This window comes from Polyodon spathula, chromosome 14, assembly GCF_017654505.1.
Source record: "Polyodon spathula isolate WHYD16114869_AA chromosome 14, ASM1765450v1, whole genome shotgun sequence".
NCBI lineage: Eukaryota > Metazoa > Chordata > Actinopteri > Acipenseriformes > Polyodontidae > Polyodon > Polyodon spathula.
Window position 1 is genome coordinate 24,575,892 of NC_054547.1, and position 21,974 is coordinate 24,597,865.

Sequence of the window (21,974 nt, forward strand, 5' to 3'; positions counted from 1 at the left end):
CTACGTTCCCTTTAAGACTTTCATGTAATTAGCCACTATGACTAAAGTAACTTAAGAGTTTTTTCAGCCACACTGCAAAAACTTAAGCCACACCAAAGAATGAATATATATATTACTATTTTATTGTATACAAAGCAAAGATATTAACTATAACTGTGTGTAACAACCCTCTCCCCTAAACACCACACTCCCCACAGGTTTCCATAAACACAAATATAGGGGAGCTTTTCAGCTTCCAGTGCAAGCCTGTGTGACCTACAAACAGCACACTGTCACTGGTAGAATTCATATTATAGGTACTATCTGCCTTTTACAACTTCACAAGGCTGAAATAATTTTACAGCATGATTTTGTGGATATTTGTTTAGATTATTGCTGTGAACATTTTGTATAAACTGGCTATAAAGATACTGTTTCAGCAAGACGTGTATTTTAGTTGAAAATACGTATATATTTAAATGCTCGATCCTACCCTTTACTTACACAAACAGTATTTTAAGTGCGCTATAACAGTTCCCATTTAATCAATGCCAAACTTAGTCCCATGTGAAAAAAGTGTTTGCAGATTGCAGATTTCCTAAATTCTGAATTGGTTTGCAGATATTCATGTGCTTCGCCTTTATGTTATTTTGGTGGTGTAGCAGTTTTCTTTCCACTGCAGAACAGTAAAGCTAAACTGCCAGTAGACAGTGCTAGAAGTGTATGTTAATATAAATGCCACACTGACCAGCAGCAGCTCTAGTTACACTAGCTTGCAATATTAAGTAGGATTGTACAGCAATGACTGTGTGTGTGTGTGTGTTATATATATATATATATATAAAAATAAAAAAAATCATCCATGTTTTTTCACCTGGGACTACTGACAGTAATGTTGCACCGATTCCGACATTAAGAATCAATCGTAGTGAGATGAATCCTTCTTAAAATAATAAATGTGCTTATTCTTTTATTAATTGTTCCTCTTCTGAATCTTCTTGGAACCATTCTGTTACTATTTCTGAATATTTTAAAGAGATAGCAAACAGCAACTGACTACAGCGGTCATATTTTTGTTTCTAATCAGTACCTCGTTCCTGCCAAACACAATGCTTGTGTGTATATTCCATAATCAAGCTAAATTGCTTTTATTGGGCGAAATGAAATGAAACAAAACATTTGGTGAAAATGAATTGAGCCAGCAGGAAAACATTTCACTTGTGGCGAGCAGCTAGCGGGACTGTAGACACACCAGACACAATGTGACAAGCGAATGTGTGCGAAATTTGTATTCAAATTCGTAATTGTTCACTGTGTCCAGTGCTTTCGCACTTGCTTGATATAAATAGGCTGTCCAGACAAGATTTGGAGGTTGCACTCCATAAAGGTGCAAAATTTGCTGCTTGGGATCATTGCCATGCAGGGCTGGCAAGAAGTGCATGTGGAAACCACTTTGTCTCCTCTGTCTGTTCCTGCCCAGTCGTGGGCTTTGTGGTGGAAAATACAGCTGACTGCACCCTGAATTCTTGAATTGAATTGCCTGCAACCCCCGGTTTCTGATTTTAACCCTCATTGTCTAAATAAACTCCACCATAGATCTGATAGCAAAGGAAATGTCTTAATGGGTAGCATCTATCTGGTTTCCTCTGAATCTGTGCAGTCTGTCTTATCTGTGCACCACTAAGCTACATAACAAGAGTTTAAACCGATTTGACAATTTGAGTTAGTCAAAACATTGTTTTAAACAGTTTTATTTTATTTATTTTAATTTTCCGGACTGCTGACCCTGCAGATGGCGTATACAAATAGTTTTTTTGCATTTTAGTTTAAACAATGTGAACTGTAAGGTCATTTTTTTTTATTTAACTTCCTCATGACAACAGTATAGTAGATATAAATTTATTTATTGCATTTTGTATAGTTTGAAAGTATCGCAAAGCACTGCAGTATATAGCAGAAAAAAGAACAAACCACAGTACATTTGTATAGCATGTCACACATACAACTGCCATTCAGACCATTTAAATAACAGTATTCACAATACAAAAGCAGCAATTTTAAAGTTACATTAAAACACACTAAGAGAAAGCCATTTTATAAAAGTGAGGTTTTAGTCTTGAAAATAGATGTTTTCTCTTTAGAGAATGGTTTCCAAAATAAATAAGATTAAAGATACTTAATACTGTGGCCTGTTGCACAACCATTTTTGATTTGTGTTTAGTTTGTAGGCTGGAAGTTCATCATTTTTTTTTAACCAAAAATAAGTTTGTACAGTAAGTTTGTACAAAAAATAAAACGTGTATTTGATACTAGCCATTCACACTGCCTGCGATGCTTCACTGAAGCGATGCATAAAAATAGGTGTACTATAGTAGTAATGTAAATATTAAGACACCCAGGTGATTTTCTATGCCAAGTGAACAAACTAATTTAATTTAAGTTTTGGTTCATATCTTAAAACCCCTCTTCCTCATAGCTATTTATATTGGTAAGAATTTGCTAATGCAAAACATTTCCTTCATTACCTAAAAATTCTATCATTTCATTTATAAAACACAAAATGGCTTTTGCTCACAAAGCATAATACAACACAGGCTTTTCAGTTCAATCAATTTATCTATTAATGTTCACATCAAACATTGAAAAATGTCCATGTTTCCACAATGCGTAAAATGAAATTGCTGTTGTGCAAATGGAAGCCAGTTGTCAGGGGCCCCTATTCAGTATTGCCACAGTTTTCCCTAGTAGGCTTTAACATTTTAATTAAACATCGAATTGCATCCTTTGAAATCTGTTCTAATACAGGAGAATATCATTGAGCCAGAAAAAGAATGGTTTGATAAGCAGTAGATCTATTTCCCTATAGGAAGTAATAAGGAAATGACTACAGCAGCCAGGATTTCCTACTGTTTACAGTGAGTCATTTGTGGCCCGGCAAGAATGTGAATCATTGTTCTTGGTTTAACATTTTAATATGCAAGTAAATGTTAATATATGACACACTTTGTACACAGTATTGTATTGAGTAAAAATACTGTAGTGTAGTTTTTTCCATTCACAACAAATGTAAACTATTGGGAAGAGTGCTCCTTTTTTCTGGTTGTTTTTCATGTTATTGTGGGAGAAGCTTATTTGTCTTTGTAAATGTGCTGCTATGTGTTGAATTAAGTCATGGCCTTTGGGCACTTGACTTTTTCCAATCCAGTTTACAAGGAAGGCAGATTGGGTATTCAGCAGCAGGTTTTTATGTGTAAACTGTCTACTGACAACACTAGCAATCATGACCCCTTGCATCTAGTGCAGTACATTCGTACACATTGTCGACATAGGTCATGGTGGCCTACATTTTATGGCCCCTCATACCAATGGATCAATTTGTTTAATTACCTAAAAGTTTAAACTTTATGGTAAAGCGCATTCCAGCTTGTAACATTGATTTATAACCAATTGAAAAAGCCCTCTTTATAAATGTACTGTATTTTTGTATAAGACAGTCTACAAGATATGCACATTCATTGACCTACACAGTACACTTTCTGTGTAGATAGTAGGAATTAAATTGACCTACTATTTAAACGCCTATATTTGGCCTACATATTTTGGCAAAATTCTAAATGTTTAAATCTTGGCTAACGTTTAAAATGTAAACTATCAACACTGTAGTACACTTTCACATGTAGCTTCTCTAAGCATAAAACCCACATTTTTAAATATTTAGCATTTTATTTATTTATTTTTTATATAAGGGAACAGTAATCTTTGGCCGTCCTATTTTTATAACGCTCATTCCGGCTCAAGATGACCACATTTGAGTTTTGCTTGGGTAGATGATACCTAAACCACATTTCCAGGGCAGGTATTGTGTGCATGCAAAGGTCTGTGTAGCTCCTACCCCGCAAGGTTGGTGTGTATCTGAAATAAGGCTGTACATTTACATTCAGATTTAAAATGGATCTGTCTGCAAACAGTCGTTTTAGAGTTTAAACCATCAGTCATAAAGTATATTGATTTAGTATTTTTTGTTTTTCCTTTATAATGGTTTCACAAAGTATTCAGTAACAGTACAAATGAATCATGAAAGGCATATTATAAATGGCAGATGAATGCAAGATCTCCATAGAACAGGACATTTTTGGTTAAACATTTTGAAAAATGCTATACTGTTTGGGAATTTTAGTTCCATTTGAAGTTTAAACATTTCCAGTCTGAAGGTGGTGAAAATGCCAATTTTGCTGACCTACTATTTGTCTTGTGGAGGTGACCTGTGGATGAATAACATGATTCACATTTAAAAATGTGTTTCATAAGCTTTCCAAGATGTTTAATTGATGCAAGTCATTGTCCATTTTTGCTGGAATGACCCATAAGGAATATTTTATTGAGTCAATGCTTTTGGCCTGAACCTTGACTTTGAGCATGTAACCAATTTGTGAGAAGGGGTGTTTGCTTTTTGTTCAGCTTTATTAGAAGCAGGACCCTCCCTGAGTTTGAAAAAGCCCTGACTCCTGCTGTCCCTGGCAGGGAGACAGGATTGGAAACACAGGATCCTTTATCAAGGATTTGGAACAGTGCTATGGCCAATCCTGCGTTTTACTGTTCTGAAATTAAAAATGGAATGTGGGGTTGGGGGCTTCTGAACTGGAGGTAGTGGAAACAAACAGCATAGTTGGTTGTCTCAAGGGACATAAAACACAGTATCTTGTTTAAAAGTTGGGGTCAGGCAGTGTCACCAAATTTGTATTTTTACTCTTCTCTGTAGCCCAATGGCTGTAGTTTTAGAATGCCAGCAAGAGGCAATGTGGTCTAATGGTAAGGGAGATTTTGGTAAGCTCACAAATAGAGCTATTTTGCATGTATTGAGGTTGCTGTACAGTGTACAAATATATGTTATGTTTGAATGTAATTTGAATGTTGTGTACTATCCTAAATATCTTGCATTCGAGATGTCCCTGAATGCAAATGCGCATTTTTTCAAACAGCCACGTTTTGTTAACTTTCAGATTGCAGTTGTGTGTGTGTGTGTGTGTGTGTGTGTGTATAATATATATTTTTTTAAATGAACACAATCTCTCCAGAAATGTTGTGGTGTCTGTTCTAAGTTGGGAGGCTTAACCAATTCTGTAGCTTTATAACTAATCCTAAACTCATTTACTCTGGTTTGTGTGGACTGGCTCAGTTATAGTTTGTCTAACTCTATTTTAAGATGAGCCCTGTTAGATGAATGGTTGTTCATGGTGTCTGGTTTTTATTCACATCATGAGGATGTCCCAATAAACCACAAGGACAGCCTCCTAAGGCGAATAAAACGCATACCACACACGATCATTCGGTATTCTGTCAGTGTTTTATTTATGATGGCTTCAGTGTAGAACGAACAATACATGTGCTGCTGCACGGGCAGATGTTTTCAAATACCATTAATTATTTGTGTGAAGCACTTTTCAAGGACAATGCAGCTTAATGTTCATGGAAGAAAGACAATCACAAATCATGGAAATGCTGTCCAAATCCACTGTCCATCAAACTGTTCGTTTGGCACAGGGCCCCAATACATATAGCAACCATAAAAAAAAAATAATAATCTAAAAGTAACACTGAGACATGTTTTATTGGATTTGTCTACCCTACATTGTACAAAAAAAATAAAAAATCACACTTTCCTAAAACATTTAGAAAACTGTAAATAACAAAAGCATTTTGAAAACAAGTTGAGCCATTGAAACTTAAAATACAGTAATCAATTCACACTAGATTAAAATAAACTGACTATTAAATTCAGTAGAGATATGAATAAGAACATATTACTGTAGCATTTATTAGGCAGCATTATAATAAAATCATATCATTTTACTTTGAATTACCACTGCCTTGAATAATCGCTGCTCTGATATCAGATTTGTAATAGACAGCCCTCTCGCATAAACGGTGCTCTCAGTAATGGAATTTAAAATGGTGTATTCAGTCTTTAACAACGACTTGTCATCGCGAGAGTCTTGAGGCACACTGATTGGTTTATTAAATCTTTCCAGAACCATATCATTGACTCATTTTTGTATTCTGACTTCCACGAGTGCACCCCATTACTACAAAATGGCATATAAACAAATGACGAAGTGTGCCGCTGTTTCTCTTTTGCTACAAAAAGTTGGAAATTGTTTGAGCGCTTGAAAAAAACCTGAATCAGATACAAGTTGCTGAGCAATTTGGTGTTTCCTGTTCTGGTGAGTTGCTTCACCATTCCGTTAAATAAGCGGCACTGGAGCGGCATGAAATAGGATTGAATCCTATTTTTTGTGATTTGACATGTCAATTAGGGCATTGTTCAGTCAGAGAACAGCTTCAATGCGCGTGGTCCAGCAGGGTGAAGCAGTGTCCAAATGATGGAGAAAACTATAATACTTGCCGTTTTGAAAAAATATCCAGAGGTTTATGACAAAGTGCATCACAATTAAAGATACAGATTTGAAAGACAATATGAGAGTATTTCGAAGGAATTGGATAAGCCTGTTGAAATCTGTTGATCTGTTGAAATACCGTTAGAGAAGACGCTCATAATTACCACATCACGTTGACATATATGTACGTATCTTGCTCATAGTTTCGTCAATAGCAATTTTTAATAGTTGTATAGATCTGGGACTTTTCTAACCTGTCGCATCGCCTCTGTGTTGCTTCTGGTGTGTGTGGTCATGTTGCTGCGAAAGTGTCACTGCTGATTAATTAACCGGCTTGGTTAATTAATCAGCAGTAAGGGGACATACTCGCGTAGCAGCATCCCCTTTCTACTACCTGAAATCCCCCCCTTTGTAATCCCCTGCAATCAGCCCGTCACCATGGTAACTCCAATGTCTGCCTCGCAGCTGATTGCAATGGTTGCTCAGGGCACTAGCAGCTACATGCTTCCCCCAAAGTGGCCATCTTCCGGTTTCGTCCTACCATCGAGTTAGCCCGTCTAGGGAACGCTTACCATCAACCTTACAGAGTGCTCTTTCAGGTCGGGAGGGAGATTTAGAGGTCAGATTCCTTTTCACTCTGTCACAGTCCCTTCATTTACTGTCTCGATGCATAACCCAACTCTGTCAGCTGGTACAGTATGCCAGTGTAGGCTTCCTATGCAAAATAATGTGGTGTCATTTTTTAACCGGCTGTGCTGTGGGAATTACTTATTTTTTATTTTTTTTCCCTAATGATTGCATTGCTCTGGCAATGATGGAGTTGAGCTATCGGTTAATTGGCAAAATCCTATAGTAGCTTCATTGCACTTGTGTCAGACCTGAAAAAAAATACATTTTATGCAAGTGGCTCTGAAATACTTATTTAAATTGTTTGGCTGTGCTGTCCATCTTGTTTCCATTTTCAACTTTGTGGATATAATACACAAGAATAAACATAGTACAAATTTGTTTTGATGACATCCCCTTTCGAGTATTGGATGCTTTTGTTTTTGTTCACAAAAACTCCCATTTCAAGTTCTGAATGTAAGTTTTTGTTCTGCATTAAAAAAAAATCCTGAATGTGTGTGGAATACTGAAAAACTAAGGTCTTGGAATCAGTCAGCTACTAGAAACTAAGTGAGCATAATTTTTTGCAAATGTTACAGTTTTCATATTATGCTTTTAAAGGTGCTGTGGCTGGGAATGCTGGATTTTAAGATTAAGCTATGTGTTTTCCTCAAGTGTTTGAAGTGTAGTGCATATTAAATAGCTAGGCCTAATTGGTTCTTTTTCATTTCTTTTCCAGTCCAAGTCTGATGGCCAGGAGTTGATGACAAAGGTGTTTCGACGGTTCAATCTGATTGAAAATGATTACTTTGGCCTGGAATTCCAAAACATGCAGATGAACTGGGTATGTGCTTTACACAACTTAATAATGTGTAAGAGGGGGTTTACCTATTGGTGAAATAGATGGCAAAGATCATCTCTTACAAATTGCTGTTAACAAGGCGGCTGTCTAGCTTCTACAAATAAATTGGAAAACTTTTTATAAGTTCCATTTTCTTGACCATAAGTCCAAGCAGAACTGAATGTTTTTATCTGGGTTTTTTGGTCATGATTTATAATTTCCTGCCCAACCAGTCATTTGGTATCCTGAGTTTCTTGGCTTTTGTCAATTTCAGTCAGCCAAAAAGTGTTTTCTGTAGAAGCCACTACTTGTGAATTCGCTGAGCAGTGTCTAAAACCAAGGAGGAAATGGTAAAATTGTTTTGAAGTTTAACTGCCTTGAATGACTTGTTAAATGTTCTTTTTAGTAGTGTTAATCTTTAGTTTTCACTGCTCTTTTGGTGCAAGTTGTATATTTTGAAGGTTAGTTTGAGAGGGAAACGCATTTTCACTTCTCCTTTGCTCAGGAATATAAATGTGTATTAATAATTTATAAATTTGAACCAATTGTTTTTTATAGATCAATACTGTATTACTGCCACCCTTGAATAAGCGCCGCACTCGGATATCAAATTTGTAATAGACATACTCTTGAATAAACGCAGCTCTCAGTAATGAAACGTGGACATTTTTTTCCTCACCTCAGCTCAAATACTATCAGAAGTTAATAAAGAAATGCATACAAAGTATGGCAAAACATTGCAAATAGAAAAAAAAAAAACAATTCAATAAAATTGAATAAAATGTATTTAAAATAAGTTACACACTGGAGCATGCCAGTGTTTTACTGTAAAGTTTATGGAACCCTGTGGCAGAGTGGTTGCAGTGTGTGGTAGTAGGAAGTAGGACCAGGAAGTACACCAAAGCAAAAGGTAGGGGGATGAAACTGAGGCGCATTGGCACTCGCCATTTTATTAATTAAAAAATAAATAAATAAATTACACAAAACGGCACAAGGGCCAAAACAAAATACACACAGAACAAAATATAGGCAAGTGTATATTACTATAGCAATTGTTATGTCTTATTCACGGACTGACGTCTTGTCTCTACTCCGACGCCCTCCTCCTCGTGAGCTGGGAGTGGGTCTTTTATATCTGTGGCTGGAGCCTTAACTACCCATTTAATAAATTACCTCATTTAAGGCTCCAGCCACGCTCGCCGATCTCAAACAATAATGACGGGCTGTTTCTTCCACCCGCATACAAACACAATAATAATAATAATACTACAAATAATACATAAATATGCACAAGGGGAGGGCACCCCATCACAAATCCAAACAAAAAAAGAATACAGTAGGTACACAGCACTATGTACTGATACAGCATCACATATATTCATTTTTTTTATTTAGGAATTAGCAAGAATAATTATACATTTTAGTTCTAATGCAGGAGCAGTATGATTTGTTATTTAAGTTTAAGTGCATTTCTGTTTTGGTCATATGCATGGCATTTTGGCTAATGAGATGCTGCAGGATCCTGATTAGACAGGAAGTTCGGAGGGTGGGGGTGTGGTGGTTTGGAGTGTCAAGCAGACACTAGTGTAGCTCTTGTTGTAGCGTTGTTGTTGTTGTTGTTTTAGGTGATAACCACAGGATCAATTCCTCTTACTCACCGAAACCCTGCCTGGACCAGGAGTCCGCAAGTGTTTAGTTGTCTTGCTGGTTGAAGAGAGAGAAATACATCACCTTTTAAACAGTTCAGCCCTGTGTCTCTTAGAAACTGCTGTAAGAAAAGAAAGGGAAAATAAACCTACCTTCTCGGTGTTGAATTGACATTTCTCTTATTTCCCTCTCCATGCTACACTGGTATGTGTCCTCGCCTAGTCAAACACTGATCTGATCTGCGAGTTCAGCAGGTTTCAGTTTAAAGTTGTAGGATGACTTCGCCATCCTGATCAAGTTGTATCCACAAAAATAAACTTCAATATACATACGCCTCCCTCAATACCGCAATAAAAAAAAAAAAAGTAGCCTTTCAAAAACCATAGTGCAGATGAACCTGTTTTATGTCGTCTTGCTTAATATTATACCCTGTTTATCATGATTTCTCATAAACCACTCTACACGGCTCCCGAGTGGCGCATCCAGTAAAGGCACTCCGTATGGAGTGCAGGATGCTCCTTATAGCCTGGAGATCGCAGGTTCTATTCCAAGCTACGTCATTGCAGACAGTTGGCAATTGGTACACAATTGTGTTCTATACTTCCCTCAAAGTTCCATTCTAAGTGGTGTACAGTAGAAAGGAACCTTTTCATTGTCGCATTTGTTTAACCTCTTGAAATATCAATGATACTTCATGTTTACAAACCATTTGATCTGATATGACAATCGCTTAGATTATGCTACCAGGGGTGCTTTTGTTTTTGTTCACAAACATTTTTTTGTTTGAGTAGTTTTGAGTGAGAGCAAATACGACAGAGCTGGAATAAAACTTGATGATGATAAGATAGAAGTACATTGTAACATTAGTCATGATTAATTAGTACCTATTGTACCGGTATATGGAGTGTTAGTTAGATGCCAATGCATGACCGTGTGTTAACAGAGGAAGCAGTAGACGGGGACAAATTCAATGGTAAACACATTAGGTGGTTAAAATATGGTAGTTAGCTGTTCATTTGCGACTTCATTATACAGTATTAAAGATTTGAAAGAGTAGGAAATACATTCGAGACAAACACTCATGTCAAATGGATGCACGATTTCACAGAACAGTCATTTATCATTTTAATCGGAATACTCTTTTTTCCATCTTTGTTTACTACTTTTGTTTGTTTTTTCTTCCTGTTTTTAGGTGTGGCTGGAACCAGTAAAACCCATTCTAAAACAAGTGCGAAGTAAGTGATTATAAAAGTAAATACATACAGCATTATGTAAAAAGAGTAGAACCCTTTTTATCCAAACTGCTCAAACATAAAATGCATGAAGAGGGTAGTTTGAATTAAAGTTGTTGATTCTAATGGGAGTTTTACTTGTGGCTTTAATCCAAATATTGTAATTGTGCCAGTGTAGCTATAAAAACGATGCTAGACTATAGACTGAATTCTTTTTAGACTTTTTTTTTTTTTTTCTAAACTAATGTTGCTAAGTTGTTAACTATCAAGATTTTGGTACACCACCATTTCCCTATTTTTATTGTATCATAAGGACAAAACCATTTTCGTTCAAACACTTTATTAGTGAAGACCAAAGTACACCTGGTATTGGAATAATATGCTTTTTGTTTCAGGGCCCAAGAACACACTCTTCAGGCTTTCAGTGAAGTTTTTCCCACCTGATCCTGGCCAGCTTCATGAGGAGTACACCAGGTAACGCACACACATCTTCTAGTGATGCTGATAATACAGATCAGAAGTGTGTACTTTTAAATCTATTATAAATCATACAGTGTTGACAATATTAAGAACTTTAGCTATCATTTTGTTGATGCTGTTCTCATACACCTAGTTCATTCAATTAAAAAAAAAAAAAAAAAAAAAAAAAAAAAAAATGGAACATTCTAAAAGGAGACAATCTGACTAAAACCCAAGCAAGCACATACAAAGGTCCTTGTAAACATTAAATAATATATATTCGCATAAAATTTGAGCGTTTGTTGGATTCAGGTCAGTTGTCAAAATAAATAAATAAATAAATAAATAAACTAAAAATAAAACAACTTATTACTCTGAAAAAGTTGGCAGCTACAGCCATGTTCTTGTTTCATAACCCGAGAGAAAGACTGACCTGGAAAACTTTTTGCTATGTTTTTGTTTCTTTCAAAATAAAATACATTTTGGTTGAAAATACTAATTCATACAAATTGACTCCCTTGTCACAAATGTTTACAGTGCTTACCAGCACCATGATTAATCCAACATTGGTGGTATGAAAGCCAGTACAAATAGGGAGCATACAAAGATTTAGAAACACTTACTACGTTTGTTAAATACACGTTCTACTTGTCATTGGCATTTTAGATTCTGGTTACAATTATATTAAATATCATTTGAAATGTGCTATGTGTATTGTCAGTCTGAGTTCTGACTTTATAAAAGGTAACCTTTGTTTACAGGATTTGTACGCTAGACTGGAAAAAGTATGGGAAAATGCCAAACTGATTTCCAGGTCTTAAATGCTTGAAGCCCTGTCTCCATTATGAATGTCTTCGTCTGGAATTTTACCAAGGAGAATGAAAATAATTTGCGATTTATTTTTTTATTAATAATTGATCTCAAAAGCGGGGTCAGCTGCTCTAGCAGAAATTGTCTATGCAATTTACTGATAGCAACTACAGTATATTGCTTGCGACGAAATCCCACGTGAATTGCCCCATGTAACACCCCTAACAACGCCTGACAACTCAATTCTATCCAGTCAGTGCACTGGTATGTCACATGACAGTGTCTTCTCCAGTGAAACGAAATGTAAAATGGACACTGACAGCCAAAGTATATACATTTTTAAACAAAGTTACAGACTGAAATTATAAGCTACTGTACTGTGCTCACCAGGATTCACATTTTATGTTACCTTTGTTAAATTGTTAACATTATTTCCCAACCCAGGAAAAATCAAAGTTGATCATTATCATTACTGACCTGATTTAAAAATAAATAAATCAATAAAATAGCCCTTATGGTGTGTATAAACGTAGCATGTTAAATGAAAAAGCAAGGTTCTTTTAATGTGATCCATAAAATGTACCATTAATTGTATTATAAATGTAGGGTGCTTGCTTGTAACTTATAGTAAGTACTGAGTGCATCAACAGTCTCAGGTCCAAACCATCAGCCGAGTGTACTATTTATATCCTCGCTATATGATCTTCATTATATGATTATAAATACTGATTTAAAAAAAAAAATTCCAGCTGCTGCTGATCGTGGCTCGTACAGCTCTAAATAAGAGCCATATGTAAATTTAGCATTTGCAATTGAAACAAAACTGAAACATTGATGCACTTTTTTGGGGGGTAGGGTAGGAATTGTACTGTTTTCTTCAACAAATAGGATATAGCCAGAAAACTGGATGCAGCATGCCACAAATAGGCACTGCACTGTCATTGCTATTATTAGAGGTAGTAGTGACAAATGCTGTAATAAAGAAAATCAGAGTGAAAACAGTACTAATAAAAATTTAGCTATGCTTTTATCCAAGGTGACTTCCTTAACTTACTCCAGCAGCTTATATTGTTCGTTTTGGATTGTCATTTTACTATAGCGTGTATAATGCCACTTGCACATTTTTATATGTAATGTGTGCACGTTTTTTTTCCATTTGTTATTTTTCACCTCCCATAGTGTTAAACATTTAAGAGGGTATAAAGAAGTTTGGATCAGAGTCCAAGATCATCCCTTACAAAATGTAATACACTGCAAGTATACTTGTGCCGAAATGGTATGATTTTAATATACTGTTGGTACCATTATAGTATCCTATTTTGACAAGTTTACTTGCAGTATGCAACTTTTTGTTAATGCAAACGTAGTTCTCAGATATTGGACATTTCTTAGATTGTGTCTTACTTCTTTTTTGCATACCTGATTGTGTCTTGCTATATATGCACCTCCCAGATTCTGACACACATTTTTAGAAAACCAGGAGCAACTTCTGCTCTGGAACAAAAATCTATAATGCTCTGCGGCTGCCCGCCTATGTGGATAACTATCGAAAAACTAGTAGAAACTAACTAAAATGGAAGGGGGGGGGGGGGGGGGGGGGAGGAAATCTGGAAAATCTGGAATTTTGATGTTGGGGTGGGGGAAAAATGTATGAACCCTTTGCTTATCATTTTAGGTACCTGTTTGCCCTTCAGATGAAGAGAGATCTGGTGGAGGGCAAATTGACCTGCAGTGAAAACACGGCTGCCCTCCTTGCCTCCCATCTGCTGCAGTGTGAGTGTAGGACCAGGGCTTTCTTTACAATTTTCCAGTCCAGTGTTCATCAAAAAGACGTAATACACAGGTCTCTAGTCGTTTTTTCTCCGGAAAAAGCAGAGAAAACCTTTCAATGGCCAAGTGAGACTGATAGGAGCCCATGAAGCCAAAAAAAATGTGGCGTATCTGAGCAATACAGCTAGCCCCTGCACCACAGAGATAACATGGACACACAGGAAGGAGATGGCTGCTTCTGCATCCAACGCTCCAAGAATATAACATTTGCAGAGCTTTTTGAGATGTTACAGTAATAAAATAATGACTTGGATCGTATTATTGAGGAGTTTGGTAATTAAAACGAGTGATCAGGAGAGGATTTATCAGTATGCACGTCTATAAAGAGGTATGTGAAAAATGCAGCAAACGGGATGGGGCTTGGCTGGAGATGCAGTACTGATGTCCTTTTGCTATACAGGGCCTTTTTAAACCTGTTTTTCTTTGGGGGGAGGTGGGTGTATTTTATATGCCGCGTGTGAAAATAAATTGGACCTGAAGTGCCTGACAAACGCAGATAAATGGACCGCTAAGAGTTAAGAATGCTGTGGAATATATTTTGGTAGACACAGTACAGGATGATTTTTTTTTTTATTCTTACCTGTGTTGGGGGGAGTGGGTATTGCATGGTTTGGAGTGCAAAACCTGCTCTAAACACATTGTGAGGTCCTTTTAACAGCTTTCGGTCTCAAACAACCTTTTCTGTCACCACTTCAACACCTGGTTGCCTGAGAAGCTGACTTTATTGACCAAAACAATGGAAGCTCATCCAAAAAACTTAAATAAACCTTATTTCACTAATGTTGGCTCCTCTTTTTAATATAAAAATGGTCATTTTCCATGATTAAATATGCTCCATGTAATCTGCTAAATTGCAAGCAAATCAACTGGGTATCATTGGGTTCAGAGACATTTCACAAACCATTGTCACAGAGCCCCAGGGTGCAATGTATTTGCTTGCAATTCACTGCAGCACATATATTCTTAAACTATAGAGCCTGTCGATGCGGGCCCTACCGTGTGGTAGATGACTGCGACTGAAGTTATGCGTCCCGAGCCGTAGGCAAGGGCACTAACGAAAGTCAAGGTCATCTACCACATGGTAGAGCCCCCATTGAGAGGGTTCTATCGCTATTGGAAAACATTTTATTTATTTCCTCTCAAACTTTAAAACCTATATTTACCATGAACTTGTGATATTTTGCTGATTAACCTTCCTCTGAGGAAAATACTCCCTGACATAATTGGAATGTAAAACTGACGTACACAGAGAAAATGTTGTTGTTGTTATTTGGGTAACATTTATATATTGGTCTTTACTCTTTCTTAGTATTTATCTGGACATGTACAATTGTTGAATTGTTGTAGTATCGAGTCTGACTCAAGTTGTTGTTGGAGGGGGGGCGTCATTCAAGCTGGCAGGGAGTGGATTGGCCGGTGCGGAAAGAAGGAAACGGGGTTGTCAGTTTGACTGGTTGATTTTGAGGGAGGCTGTTTGGATCCAGCTGATGACAGAATTGTGGACCAATCATGTCTTTCCTGTTGATTTGCTATATGTAGCTGCGAATTGAGCCTTATTTATGGTGTCCTGTCACCGACATGATTTTGCCTGTCTCTAGACCATTGTTAGAAAGTATGTTGAAGTAGCTTTTTATGTTATCATATTAGTTGTAGATTAGAATGTTAAGGGGAAAGGCCGGTATGTATGCTCGGATTGATTTAAAATTATAATTATAAATTATAAAATAGTTCACAGTTAAGCACTTTATCGTTCCAGTGGGCATCTACGAAGAATAGAAGCCCGCTAGATCTGGAACGTGATTGGATGTTTGCACTCAATCATTTTCTAATTTCTTCATTGTACTAGGTCATTTCAACCAACCACAGCGCAGAATGCTGTTCATTTCTTACCTAAACCATGTTAATATTCTCTGAACCATGCAGTTATAGTCCTAAATTTATCATGTCCTTGTAGTTATACTACAGACACAGATGAAACTTCCATTACAGTTAGACCGATTTGTGTGCCATGGTCTAATTTAAACCCAGCACACCTCGGTTACGTTACTAAATCCATATAAAGATAGAAGGAAACATAACATGTCATATCCAAAGCGTTGCAGAAAAGAAGAACTAAATGTTTCTAAATGTGCAATAAACAGAAGCAAGACCCAGTTGCAAACCAACAACCATGAATTGCATGTGGATAAGAGAATTAACATTTGTAAGCCCTTGCAATTTGACCTTTTTTAATTTCAATCTTTTTCTCCCTTTTTGTAACGTTTCTTCCAGCCGAGATTGGAGATTTTGACGAAGTTGCAGATAGAGAGCACCTAAAAAGGAACAAACTGCTGCCAAACCAGGAGAGACTGCAGGAGAAGATCATGGAATTCCACCAGAGACATCTGTAAGGGCCCATCTCATGCATTTCAGTTAAGACAGTCGTGTTTCCGGTAACCTGACCTTCCCTCAATCCCACATTTGTTGTTTTTTAAAAAAAAAGTAATCATACCTCCGACCGTGTGTTTGTAAAGAAATGGAAACGCTGAGAAAAATTAGCCAGATGGGCTTTTTTTTTTTTTTTGTTAATCTGACAACATTCAGACCATTTAATATGCAGCTAATCATTGCTTGCCTCCCATCTGAGCAGTGAGGGAAGGAAAAAAGTCCAGAAGAATTTCTTTACAGTAACTTGTGTGTAGCAAAAAAGAAGCATATCATTTAGCTAAACAGATCTGTATTTTTTCTATTTAAGAAATGCAATTAAAGGATCCTTTTTTTTAGATGCATTAGTATTGGTAATTTTTTTTTGGGGGGGGGGATAATCCGTATCGTAGCCCCCCCACAAAAGGTTTATAAAGTCTGCATTCCAAATCTGCAGTTATCCCTGATGGCTTGCAGTCTTTTTCAGTTGGTTCTTCAGTGCTCGCTCTTCTCATCTACCATGCAAGCTGCATTTATTGGCCATACAGGCTGTAGTATTGGGGAAGGTGATGTGATTGTGCTGTTAAAAGATGAGTAAAATTAGAACGTGTCTGCTTTTGAAAGCGTCCACAGTGCTGGGATTAGTTTCGATGAGACAAACATTTGAAAGATTTCTGTTTGTGTGTGTACATCTGCTGTATTAATTTGTAGTTATTTTATTGAGCAAAACCTGCGGGGAATGTGTGGGTCATTCTCAGTTTAGCCATATGTTACTAGCAGCTGATTGATCCAAGAATTTCTTATTGTTTATATTATCAGATCCTGCTACTTTAGTAGCAATAACTCTCAACTTTAATGAAATAAATAAATACATTTTGTTCTAGTTCTAAAGATGTCAACTCAAATTCCTCTTGTACTGTCCTTTTTTTCCCTAACGTTTATTTGTGCTAGGCTTAAATTCAGTTCCTTCAACGTATCTTAATAACTTGTACCTTTTAGCCCTGGGATCAGTCTGGTTGTTCTTTGCTAGACTCTTCCTAAAGCCACAATATCCTTTTTTTGTAGGGCAGTATTATATCTGATCATCATAGTCGAAGTTTAACATCATAACATCCCTTGATTTGTTCCTTTTTTTTTTTTTTAACCCATTCAGTGCCCATTCAGGTCCTCGCATCGCACTGTCCCACAGGCTGTGAGTAACCGATCGTTTAAAAAAAATTACGGAGCACTTATTTGGAAACAGACGGTATCTCATTGCAATTTGCAATGCGATGCTATGATAAATGCGATGAACATGTATGTATGGCTCGCGAAAAAGCAAAGCAACTATTTCAGTTTATTTGCTTTGAAACACATAAGGTACTGTAGACAATGCAGCAGTACTTTCTTTTCTTTTGGAAAATGCAGTGGTACTTCTGTCAGAGTGGGCTGACAATGATTTCATTCCATTCAGTAATACTTGTCATTGGAGAATATATTGCTGTGAAAAGGTATTTGCCCCCTGCCTGATTTTCTGCATTTTTGCAAATATTTCCTATTGAATTTGGTCAGATCTTTTTGTGGGTTGTAGTAATATTTAGAGGGAATCTGAGAGAAAAATGACACCAAAGTTTGGTGCTTCTTTCATTTGTTTGATGTGCAAGGTAATCAAACATGCAATCTTCGGGCATGAAAAAATTATTGCCCCCCTTAGTTAACTCAACCCAATTAAAGGAATAATTAGGGTCAGCTGTTTGAATACTATGGTTAACAATCAGGCCTGATTTGGGCCAGCCTTGCGTAATATAAATCTGACTAACTTTGGGCCTTCCCTTCAGTGTGAAGTTGTCAGCACACAGGTTCTAGAGGCACATCATGCCACGATCAAAAGAAATTCCTGAAGACCTCCGGGGGAAAAAAAAAAAAAGTTGTTGATGCCTATCAGTCTGGAAAGGGTTACAAAGCCATTTCTAAGGCTCTGGGGCTCCACCAAACCACAGTCGGAGACATATTGTCCAAATGGAGGAAGTTTGGGACAGTATTGAATCTTCCCAGGAGTGGCCACCCTGCCAAATTCTGTCCAAGAGCAAGATGTAAAGTCATCCAGGAAGTCACAAAGAACCCTAGAACAACATCCAGGGATTTGCAGGCCTTTCTCGCCTCTGCTGAGGTCAGTGTTCGTAACTCCACCATCAGAAAGACACTGGGCAAAAAATGGGATTCGTAGCAAGGGGGAAACCACTGCTCACTAAGAAGAACATGAATGCTTGTCTCAAGTTTGCCAAAAAGCACCTGGATTATCCTCGAGTTCTGGAACAATATTCTATGGACAGATGAGTCAAAAGTGGAACTTTTTGGCCAACATGGGACCCGTTATGTCTGGCGAAAACCAAACACTGCATTCCACAGTAAGTACCTCATACCAACGGTCAGGTATGGTGGTGGTAGTGTCATGATTTGGGGATGCTTTGTCGCATCAGGACCTGGATGACTTGCCATCCTTGAAGGAACCATGAATTCTGTTCTGTATCAGAGAATTCTACAGGAGAATGTCAGGCCATCCGTCGGTCAGCTGAAGCACAGCTAGGTCATGCAGCAAGACAATGATCCAAAACACACAAGCAAGTCTGCATCAGAATGGTTGAAGAACAAGAAATTTAAAGTTTTGGAATAATGGCCTAGTCAAAGTTCAGACCTAAACACCATTGATGTTGTGGTAGGACCTGAAACGAGCAGTTTATGCTCAAAAACCCACAATTGTCACTGAGTTGAAGCAGATCTGCATGGTGGGCCAAAATTCCTCCATGGCGCTGTGAGAGACTGATCAATAACTACAGGAAGCATTTTGGTTGCAGTTATTGGTGCTGAAGGTGGCGTAACCAGTTGTTTAGTCTAAGGGGGCGATTTACTTTTTCACACAGGGGCATTGGGTGTTGCATAACTTTCTTTAAATGAAAAGTATCAATTGTGTTATTTTTTCACTCTGAGTCCCTTATCAAAAATTAGATTTCGGTTGAAGACCTGATAACATTGTGTCAAATATGCAAAAATGCAGAAAATCAGACTGGGGGCAAATACTTTTTCACAGCACTGTAAATGTATTTTATTGATGTGCACTGCAACCAATCCCGCTTAACATGCTGCCAATGAGCTTTGGTGTTAGTTTAAAAGACACAAGCGTGAACAGTAAAAGCAGAATTGTTTTGTGTTGTGTGTGTGTGTTTTTTTTTTTTTTTTTTTTTTTAAATACCATTTGAAGTTGAAAATGGCAAGTGGTAGCAATTGTCGTCAGATTTATACTATTAAAAATTGGATTTCAGAACTTTGACAGATTTGTCTGAAGTACAGAATTGCTGATGGGAACCATGCTGACTATACTGTCAACTTTGCACAAAATTTGAAGGCAAATTAAGGGGCTTGCAGAATTAACGATTCTTTTATTAGAGGAATCCAAGGCAGTGCTCTAAAAAAGGACAACATCTTAAAGCACTCTAAATTGGACTGCCATATTCGGGCAGGGAAGTTCTACAATAAGCCACAGTCTGCCGAAGAGATATTTAAGACCACACCATTAGGCCGTGCATGGCGTACCAGGGAGCTGCAGGACAGGCAACAAGTTTCTTGTTTGACTTAGTTTACACGCTTGAAAAAAAGAAGAACTTCTTTGGAAAAATGTGTGGATTTAGAAAAGAAATGTGGAGTGGATATGGGTACAGCCTACAGCAACAGACAAGGGTGCAAAACATTTACCCAGACAATTGATGAGGTTCTGGTGCAAAATCTTGTAGACTATAAGAAACAGATTTTTCTCTCTGCTGCTTGATGGAGCAACAGATGCTGGAAATATGGAGAAGCTGTTTTTTGTGAAGTATATAGCATCGGACGGGTGTGTGAAAACCAGATTATTGTGGTATGTTTACTTTAAAAAAAATTACAATATCGAATGATGCATTGTAGTCTATTATAAGAGGGATTGTGTAATATGTAAGTTTTTAATAATTAGGTACAGTATGATGTGACTGATCTGAATTTCCTATACAGTTTTACAGACTTAGGTATATAAAATCTGCAACTGCGATAGGGTTACACACGGCAGTTCTCAACATTTAGAGAATTAGGATTACAAGGGCAGTTGGAGAGCAAGTTAGTTGGCTTGTGCGCTGACATTGCGGTGGTGAATCTGGGTGTGAAGAGAGGTTTCGCTGCTCGTCCAAGAGGAGAATCCGTGGATTGTAGCAATTCATTGTCTTAATCATTGCTGTTAAAGATGCAGTGAAGGGAACGTATTTTGAAGTGAGAGAGCTATAAGAATTAACTGACTTTTTAGAAACAGAGGTTGAAAAACCCAGCTGTGTTCATGGTCACGATGGCTGGAACATAAGTGCAGAGCAACTGAAGTTCTGTTGCGGTCTTAGTGTCATAGTGCAGCACTTGAACGCAGCTGAAACCGGTAGCAGAGAGCAAAGTTCAAATTCCAAAGGGATTTTGAAAACATTAACATCTGCAAAGTTTATTTTGCATTTAATGTTCTGTGATGAAATTCTCTCTGCTAGCCAGGTTATCTATAAATTTTTAAAGTGACAATGCCGATTTTACATACGCTCTGTCCTGTGTTGAAGCAGCTCTTGCACTCTGTCATAGTCGTGGTGATAAACCTGCATGCAAAAAACTATGTTTGCTGTTGGAAAATGTGAGAGGTGAATATAGAGTTGGAATTCAAAGCAGTTACTCTTAGATGTCAGAAGGGATACTGAATTCTTTAAATTGCACAAGGACGTGTATGTAGACGAAATTTAAAAAAAAATGTATCGCAGACAGATTTGACGAATTACTGTAAACTAGACATCCAATTCTGAGCTGCTTGAAGTTGTTGGACCTATCAACATGGTCTAGTAATGCAGAGCAATTGCAAGTGTTTGGTAATGAGGACCTGAGCACTTCACTTGATCAGTGTGCAGAACCTTTTAGGTGTGTGTGTAAATGCAAAGGAAGTCATTTATGAATGGAACGAACTTAAACAATTCAGGCTTTTAGGGGTCTAGGGCTTCTAGACAAAGGTGAATTCTGGAGGAGTGTGATTGGCAAGTATAAAACACACTTTCCAAATATAAAATGTTTTGCACGTGCTTCTAGTGATCCCAGTGACCAATGCCCCAGTAGAGCGATCATTTTCAGTCATGCAGCATTTTAAAACTAACTGGAGAAACAGGCTAGGGGAAAAGATACTGGAACATTTGCTCAGAATCAATTTGGAAGGTCTGGATCCTAAAGAGTTTGATCCCACTCCAGTTAGAGATTTTTTGCATTCTGTTAGGCGACCTTCTAGGTTTCAAAACCCTCCTAAAGAGAATGTCAACAGAGGTTTTACGCTTTGATAGTTCAGATGAGTGAGAAGCTACTGGTCTAAATAGGAATTTACCTGGAAAGGGTTTGCCCACAAGCAGTGATGTATAAAAACTTTGTTTTAACTTAGTTAAGTTCAGCTTAGTTAAAGAGTGGAGTTGTATGTGTGTGTTTTTTTTTTTTTTGTTTTGTTTTTTTTTAAATTTATTCGTCTCCAATTTTTTACCCTGGTTTTCTCCCCAATTTAGTGTGCCCAATTATTATCTGTATCCTCTGCTTTTTTTTTTTTGTCTTCATTCAGCCATTGAAAGGACTGGAAAGGGAAAATTGTAATGTCGGACCTGGTCTGACATAGGACCGCAAAGGGTTAAATATACATGTAGGATTTCCACATTCTGCAGGGATACCAAACATTTGTAGGTCATGTATGCATCTTTTGGGGAACAATTG

General features: G+C 37.3%; 1 protein-coding gene across 4 annotated transcripts in view; it reads left to right on the top strand.

Annotated features, from left to right (window-relative positions):
• The window catches only part of LOC121326969 (FERM, ARHGEF and pleckstrin domain-containing protein 2-like), an 81,008-nt gene that overhangs the window by 8,522 nt on the left and 50,512 nt on the right, over positions 1 to 21,974 (top strand). For all 4 annotated transcript variants that reach the window (XR_005951520.1, XM_041270649.1, XM_041270648.1 and 1 more), the window contains exons 3-7: positions 7,720 to 7,824; positions 10,661 to 10,703; positions 11,096 to 11,174; positions 13,645 to 13,742; positions 16,071 to 16,185. Coding sequence is in view for 3 of the 4 variants with exons in the window: in XM_041270649.1 (XP_041126583.1) it covers positions 7,720 to 7,824; positions 10,661 to 10,703; positions 11,096 to 11,174; positions 13,645 to 13,742; positions 16,071 to 16,185 (440 nt within the window). In the remaining variant the exon portion in view is untranslated. The remainder of the gene's footprint in view (positions 1 to 7,719; positions 7,825 to 10,660; positions 10,704 to 11,095; positions 11,175 to 13,644; positions 13,743 to 16,070; positions 16,186 to 21,974) is intronic.